Source organism: Aplidium turbinatum, chromosome 14 (genome assembly GCF_918807975.1).
Source record: "Aplidium turbinatum chromosome 14, kaAplTurb1.1, whole genome shotgun sequence".
Classification (NCBI taxonomy): Eukaryota; Metazoa; Chordata; class Ascidiacea; order Aplousobranchia; family Polyclinidae; genus Aplidium; species Aplidium turbinatum.
In genome coordinates, this window is record NC_137485.1 from 9,958,015 (window position 1) to 9,966,711 (window position 8,697).

The 8,697-nt window shown below is 35.2% G+C and overlaps 1 protein-coding gene across 1 annotated transcript; it reads right to left on the bottom strand.

Annotated features, from left to right (window-relative positions):
* Positions 1–31: 31 nt before the first annotated feature.
* Positions 32–1,816, bottom strand: LOC145782885 (uncharacterized). Its single transcript, XM_082594648.1, has one exon. It carries the CDS (start codon positions 1,814–1,816, stop codon positions 269–271), a length of 1,548 nt encoding a protein of 515 aa, XP_082450774.1. The 3' UTR covers positions 32–268.
* Positions 1,817–8,697: the final 6,881 nt, after the last annotated feature.

The following is an 8,697-nucleotide window of genomic DNA, read 5'->3' on the forward strand; positions in this document are numbered from 1 at the left end:
GTTTCTAATTCCTAGAAAAAAGTATGCCCAATTTATTAAATCGGTTGGTCAATTCCGTGGTCAAATAGTATCGAAAACACATCGCACAGACATCCATCGGAAGCAAGCAACTTATAATGCCTTGACAAAGCACTTTATTACTTGCTGGAAGCTAGAATTTCAATCTTCAAAATCACCACACTTAAGTTAACAATAACATAAGTCATGCAAAGAAAATCGCATGCAGATGCAGTCCTGTGAAAACGAAATAACAAAGAACAAGAGAAATTTACAACCACAGTCCAGATATAGCGAATTTACTCTTCCTCCTGGGCAAAGACCCAACTTGATACTTTTCTTGTCTAGGGAGTGGATTCTTCTTTCTTGAACGGGAGACATCCTCTTCACCAATCATTGTCTCAGAATCTAAACTGTTTGATCTTTTCTTTCTTCCAACAGTTAGTGACTCTTTTCCTTCAAGCGATTTGCGCGGTGTCGGGATCGGGGCAGCACTTACGTGATTACTCGAATGGTTCTGGTGACGCGACCGGCCTCTGGAATCTTTCTTTCGACCCAAACTGGCGTAATTGTTTGTGTTTTCTTTTGAATGTTTTTTGTCCGGAACTTTTTCAATAGCCTTCGGTAGGTATGTTCGATTTTCGTTGCCATGTCTGTATCGAGCATTTTCGTGTTTTGACAATTTGTTTTCCATGGCTAGTAACTCAGACTCTCTTTCTTCTAAAAATTGTTTTCTTCTATCAAGATCTTTTAGATCGTCAGCAATTTGTTTCTCTCGTTTAGTTAAACTCGCCAACTTGATCTTGTAACCTTCCTCTTCATGTTTCACTCTTCTTTCTCTTGTTTTCACCTTTCGTTCTCTATCGAGTTGACATTCTTCTTCTTCATCTAATTGCGCTTCCAGCATTTGGATTCTTTCCTCAGCGCGTTTTATCATGGCCCGTCTATTGCATAACTTTGCGTGTCCTTCGTCAATATGCGCTTGGCGTGCTCTGAGTTTGGCTTCAAATTCTGTTAACTTTGCTTCGGAAACTGCAAGCTTTGCTTCAGCAACTGCTTTTTTCTCCATCTTAGTTTTATTCTTTGCTTCTTTTTCAAACTTTTTTACCTCTTGTGTGCCAATGGTAGTGCTCTCTCCAGCTGCTGCATGCTCAAGAGGAAACACCAGAGCTTGTGAATTGGCTCCACTTGGAATTTGCACCGCAGCTTTAGTTACTTTTCTGAAAGCTGACATCCTGACACCGAACGACGTACCAGTTGGCAAATAGCTTTCGTTGTTACTTTTGCTGTTTAAATCTGTTTTGCAATGACCTTCAAGCTCATCGCCATATTTCGGCTGGTTTGGTGATATCTCGTAGTTGGCTGTTTTCTGATGCTTTTGCGACTTCTTAACCTGTCTGTTCAACCAAGAATGGCCTTCTTTATGTTCGGAAGACGTCGATTGGGCGTCTTCTTCAGAAGAAATAGTTAAATTGTCGCTCTCGCTATTTGAGCTTTGATCGGCTTTATTGATAGTTGCTGGGTTATCGCAAACGTAATCTTTGAGTCTTGTCTTTCGGCTCCCTCCATCCGTGCCTGTTCTGTTCATCGCTTTTCTGCGATTCTTAGGCCTTCTGCTCAAACTTCCAAAGTATTTTTCTTCTTCGCTGTCTTCACTGAAGCTGTTGCTATGGATACCGGATGATGACGTGACAGGATCGGAATGATTGCGCAATAGAGTCTGTGTAATTATTTCCTTTTCTTTCATTTCCTCATGCAAAGCCTTTAACAAAAGCCGATTTCCAAAAGTGCAGGAGTAAAACGGTGCTTTTGCCGGCATTTTGGCAAAGTATTCTGTAACAAAAGAAACATTTTAAATATTAACATGAATCACCTCTTAATTAGGTCTATAGTACTTTCCATATCAATATTGCATTTAACTTTTTTCAGTTTTCAATTTACGATTTAAGTTGTAAACATAGAGTATGCTTAATTAAATAACGTTAAACATTTAACTATAAATAAAAAAATAGGCTAACGATAAGTAATAAATAATAATGACAGCAAATCAACAATAATAAAACAAAAATATAGCTTAAGATATAGGCTATATAAAACAGCATGTACTTCCAAATGTTGAGTTTTGTTTGAATGTAAGGAAGATAAAAACGTTCCTTTACAAACAATCGTAAAATTTGTTAAACCATAAACCAAGGGATTATTGCTACCTTTGTAAAAATTAAAAAATATACTGCATGGTTGAGTGAATTTGGTGAAAACTCGTCTGAGTAGTAACAAGTGAACACCATCCCCAATAAGTGAGATAAAATATCCATTTAAAACTAGTTCTAAGTGTACTCATCGAAGACGAAAAAGGTCAAGCAGTTGTTACAGTTTAGTGCACAAGAAGTAACTAAAGCGTGCAGCAACAAAATATCGGTGAATATTTGCATTCTTCAAACTAAAGGCAACATATAAATTCATTAGAAAATTAACATTTTTCGAGTCCTTTTTATTTTTGCTTTAGGCTACAGGGTGGTATACTCGAATCAGAGATCAATTCATACTCGAGATTAAATTCGAGATTACAAAACATTTGCAAATCTGAGTTGTTTTTTTTTGTGGGGGGAGTGCGCCTGCGAGACCGTTTCCATCAGTTGCTACTGCGTGTTTAGCAAAATGCAATATTTGAAATATGAAATGTGAACACTACAACGAAAACAAAACATTCAAGAAGTTTTAAGACAAGTTCAGAAGATTTTCTAGTTTAAAAGTTCGACTTCGGAATTCTGACACATGGGCGTATACGGTATATACATCCAGTCGCAAAAGTTTTTGAAGCTTGCAAATCTACTGCAGTTTATCGATCAATCTACTCCTACTCATTCATAAGCCAAAAGCTTGTAATAACTTTATGATATCTATCATTGAGTTTTGTGAGTTCAGCGAAACGCACAATTTCTGGTGTCAGCCTATACTTTTTAAGACAGTAATTTTGTGCTTTAATACTAGGGACTTAATAAGGTACGGAGAGTTCAAACGGCAACTTAATATAGACTTTTTATGATCCTGGTATGCAGCAATCGCATGATAAAGAGATCATTGCGAAAACAGTGTTTTCACACGAAAACTTGCAATGTGTAACAACTGGGTGAAATAATGATTTGGTCATCACTAGGGCCATTTTTATATGACCTTAAAAAATCAATAACATGACTTTATTTTTTGGAAAATATGACTTTATGTGAAAATCGTTTATTTTTACATGCGAACAACGTCACTCACGGAACTAAAGAGTAAAACATACGCAACATAACAGTATTACACATCCATTTTTATTTTAAACCACTGTTGTAGTACAGTTTCATGTAGTGTGGAATGTTAGAGTCTTTGAAGTTACGACTTGGACGTAAAAATGACTTTAGTAAGTTTTACAATCGCTTTGACTTTCGCTGCATTTGATTCTTTCACTTTCGGCATGCTGAACCAGATATTCTCTCTATGTCTAAGTCTCTGTATATATTTAACTGTTATATTCTTCAGTTTGCTACTAGTTGTACTGTATTTGTATATAAGTAGACCAAGGTTGAGCATTTTTGCTTGCTTACCCACTGACTGAACTTCACATGACCTCCCACTTCAATGCACAGAAGTAGAACAGATTGTGTTGCAACACAATGCCATGTGTGACCTCATAAAATATAGGTCTGTGACTGTAAGTGCTATGTAGGCTAATCCTTCAGTTTGCCTTCGTTCAATCAGAAATTGCCTTACTTTCTTAGTGCTTAATTGCTTCACCGCTTAAATTGGTAGGCTACTTTTTATTTAAAGTATACAACGGTATGACTTTATAACTCAAAAATATGACTATATAACTTAAAAAGCTGATTTATGACCTAACCAGGAAAATATGACTTTATATGACTTCATAACTTTCTTAATATACCTCATAGGGATGCGGTTTTTGCGTTAAAATTGATTTCACGACTTACTGATGCATAGAAAAAAATATGACTTTAATGACTTTAAATGGCCCTAGTCATCACTCAAACAAAGCTGTTTTACTGAACCTAGAATAGGATCATAAAGTTTAATTTGACCTCGATTTGATTGCAATCACATTTAGATTGTCTTCAAAAATCGATATTAAGCTACAGCAAAAAAACGAGTCATTGTAAGTAGATTAAGCTGTTCAAAATGTATCTACCTAAATTCTAAAAGTAACCTACCAAATACAATTTTGGTGAAGAGGTCTCTTTCTTCAACCACAGACATATACAACCAAGCAACTACACGGCATTTAACATGATCCATTAAAATTAAACATAAACTATAAGCCACAAACGTTTTCGGCCATACACACGTTAGCCCTTATCAAGTAACAAAAAAATAACTGCTTATCATATCTACAATGAAATGAATAACTGATCTAATTCAATTCAGTGTTTAGATCAGTTATTCATTTTCCTTGTTTAGTGTTTAGATCAGTTATTCATAGTTTAGATCAGTTATTCATGAAAATGAATAACTGATCTAATTCAATTCAGTGTTAAGATCAGTTATTCATTTTCATTGTAGATATGATAAGCAGCTATTTTTTTGTTACTTGATAAGGGCTAACGTGTGTATGACCGAAAACGTTTGTAGCTTATAGTTTATGTTCAATTTTAATGGATTATGTTAAATGCCGCGTGGTTGCTTGGTTGTATATGTCTGTAACCTACCAAATGTAATTATAACTCACGCAAACCTGACAGCTCTTAGGTTGTATATCTAAGCTTAAACTGCTTAATTTTTATCATGTTTGTTATAATAGGCTAGTAAATTTAGTTAAAATAGTCATCAAAATATAATATATCTAACTCTTGTCAGTACAAAATTCTTCCCATATCTGTATATAATGCGCTGTTTGTATCTTGTCTGTCTTCAAATTGTATAAGGTATGTGAACCAGCTGTTCTAGAAGCGGTTTTTGTATCAGGTCGAAACACACCTACCTACGTAAGGCTATACAGTATACCTTATTAATCTGTTCTTAGAGTGAGCTTGCTATATTTTTTCTTTTTAAGCTGTTGCTATTTTATTGAAATGAATTTATTTTTCGATTTTGTCATAAAGTGACCGTTCCGTACTGAAGGAAATTGCAGTTTACACTGATTCGACATCACAAAGTTTGAAGGAGAACAAACCGGCAATTGGTGACGCTCGCTAGATAATGTTTACCTTGATCAAGCTACAAAACAAAAATATACATCACCGAACGTGGTGATTAACTTTCATCCTCAAACAGTTTACAGTTTAGCAACAACCTTTGATTTCAGCTTAAATGTTTTTGTGTTGACACAATCTACAAGTCAAATGTTTTCAATATTTTCAAGCGAACCTACAAAAAGAAACTAATATTGGTCGGCACTTGTATGTGGGGAAAAGAACGTTTTCTCCTTTTACAAAGTTTGTTTTAAGATCATTTCAGAGTGGACTTTTAGTTATTGATGAAAATATAAGTCATATATCTTGTGTTTACATAAACATCACAGATTGACGCAATCACAAACAAAACATCGAAGTTCACGACAGCATTTCAAAACCCGCTACTTTCGCTGTTGTTATTTGAAAACTTCACTTTCTAAGTGAGCATGCTGAGCTATTACACTGAAAGCAACAGTAAAAATAAAGTTCAGTGGATAAGTCTAGTAGGCTTCAAATTCAATTGATTTTCGTTCGAATACAAATTTAAGCTTTTAAAATTCTTGCAAATTGAAGTTTCATGGTATTTCATTCTAATTTTGAGCTTTATGACAGATTTAGAACTCAATGCTAAGTTTTTCGTTGATTTTTTGTCTTAATTTTTCATTTTTTCCCTCAGGCTTATAGGAAGAAGGCTATATCACTTGCAGTAGCTTAGCCTATATACTAGGTCCAAAGTATTTTTCCAAAATTCCTGATACCATTACTAAACTCGAAATCGATTAATTTTTGCTCCAAAGTTGAGTTCGAGTTGGGCAAAAAATGAGTTTGCCGATCTCGAGTTAAAATTTGTTTAATCTCTAGTTAATCTTGTAGTCCTAGAGCAGGACTACTCAACTAGCGGACCGCGATCCGAATCCGGATCTTCTGGGTGTTGATGGTGGACCTCGGGCTTCTGGAAGAATAACCTCATTACCACGTTTCAAGGCCTGAAGCAACATCCTATTAGTTGGGTAGCTGGGGTACCTCCCAACACCTTTGTCAAAAATCCAAGTCGAGTTACATTTTATCCACAAGAATGTGGTTCGGTACTGCTACTGATAGTTTAACTTCCGTGGTTGCGGGTGAAATAACTTATTCACTTGACCGCTAAAATATTCCACTTGTCAAACTAGACCTTGTCAACATTAGTTGAGTAACCCTGTCCTAAAGTGCTGGTCAGTCCCTTCACGTTCATGCAAAGACACACTGACCATCGGTTCAAATCAATTTTTATGGAACAATGTTTTTATCTTTTTGCCCTTTGTAAGTTTATTTTCACCGAAGCACCCTACTTTAATTAATCAGTTGTAAAAGGCATGTGTGATGTTTTCTGACATCTGTGCGGTTTTGGTTGAACACATCTTAGTGGCTATTTAGCCATGCCAACACAAACAGTGTTAAAAGTACATGTATACTTCACAATAAAACGTCATGCAAAAATTTAATGTTTCTTATGACCAGAAAAGCTTATTTTGTTTTCGATAGACAAGTGTCCAGTGTCAAATCTTCTATAAAGGTCTGTTTTACTGCGTATGAGTGTGTTTAAGCAAAACAGCAGACGCTTGCTTACGAAATACATCTCAAGCTCAGCAAAACCACTTAAAACAAGCAAGACACTTTCACCGCAATTAGCCTCGTTTTACACAAGGGTTAAGTGGTTGAGCGTAATCCGTTTAATATGCTAACATTACAGCGTGCTGCAACTTTCAACAAGTTTGTCTTGGTAAAAACATTGCTTCCTCTGTGAAGCCTGATGATAAGCAATGTTGTAAGTTAATAAATTAAATGTCGATTTCTTAACTTAGCACTTTGTAGGTTGCGTTAAGTTCAAAAAGCTGCTGATATTGGTTCAAGCGGTTTGGTAGTTGCTTCACTAGGATTCAAAAACTATTTATCATATGCGAGGTTCAGTACAGCGCGAAAGGGTGGAGAGGGGTAAGAACGGGGCCTTTGAGAGAATAATTTGGGCCCGGTAAAAATGAGATCCTGGAACCACAAATTAAGACACTTCTAAGAATAATGCACTATAAGTTATCCAACAAATACGAGATGGTTTCTTCAAGTTTCCAGTGTCCTTGCAAAGATTACGGCCCCTAAAATCATCGCTGTCCAGGTCTCAAAGTACTGCCTGGACCCCCAGTCAACGCTACTGGGTAAGGTGTCTCATTTACGAAACTGGTGTCTTGAAAATTGTTGATATATTGCATTTTATGCCTTTTTTATGTAGTAGTGCTATCCAAAACATCTAAAAATAAAATTTTGTGGCATTTCAAAGTTAAACTAATAATTCACACATTCCAAAAGTATTTTAGGATGGGTTCCCCTTGGTTTTGGGCCACGGTCAAAAGCTATGTCTGGACTCAATGAAAACCGCTTTAAAATGAAACATGACAAGATTTCCAAAAAACACAACTGCAGTCTATTTTCGAAATATTTTTGTTCTACTTTGTAGTGGCGACTAACACTTGAAAAACTTTGCCCAAGAGCATTTAATCTTGTGATAAGCGGTTCTAAATTAGGCCTAAATAGTACAGTACAAAATTTCCAAAAATACAGAAACAAAACAAAAAAAACCAAAACAAAGCTTATTTAGTCAACACAACATGTTGTTATAATGTTTTTGAAAAATTACAGATAATTTATTCTCGAATCAATTTGGAAAGCTAAAAATTTCACCAAAAGTAGGCTAACCTATGCTATATACTGCGACCATACGCTCATGAACATTAATGCAATGACAAAAGACTCTACCTGTGATAAAGCCAACTATATTTGATAAAATACAGACTGTTAGAACAACTTCAAACATACCTGTGTGTTTTTCATTTTTCCAGCTTTCAAAAACTTCACTTTTGCAGTTTAGTGATTCTCAAAAAAAGTTGATCTCAAAGATAAGGAAAAGTCTTCAGCACAATCTGCAAAGCCTATTAGAATTTTGATAAAGATCAAGTTAGTTATTTTTTAACGAGTTAATATCAACGCCTCCGATTATTATGATCAATCACAGTTCCAGGCTATAGCTTCCAGGCATTTCTTATTAGTCGGCTCTTTACTGTTACCCTATAGAAGCTTTTTAAGTTGCTATTTAAATTTAACACTTTTTTTAAAATTCGAGCAGATAAAGACCAAACAAACGCCTTCGTTCAGTTTGATTTTGCAATAAATTATACAAAATTATCCACTTTTGCTCATACAGGTCGATACGTTTTAAAAACATATTTTCCGCTATTGCTGGAGGCTATTTAATATTTTATTATTTGTCGTTTTGCTATTCACAGTCAGGCAAATCCAAGCGATAGGTTTGCCACATTCCACAAAAATGTTTTCAAGTGGTACGCTTCAGGGAAACAGTCAAACAGACTTTACAAAACTATGATAGACCTAATGAAACTTTTTGAAAAAACTTTGATAAGTTTAAAACTAAAAGATTTATTCACTGACAATATAATGTCGAATCAAAAGAAAGGTACAAATTTCTGTCTTGAATAAAATT

What these genes read in the sequence shown, in the direction of transcription:
- LOC145782885 (XM_082594648.1), bottom strand. Translation starts at nt 1,816, where the DNA reads ATGCCGGCAAAAGCACCGTTTTACTCCTGCACTTTTGGAAATCGGCTT.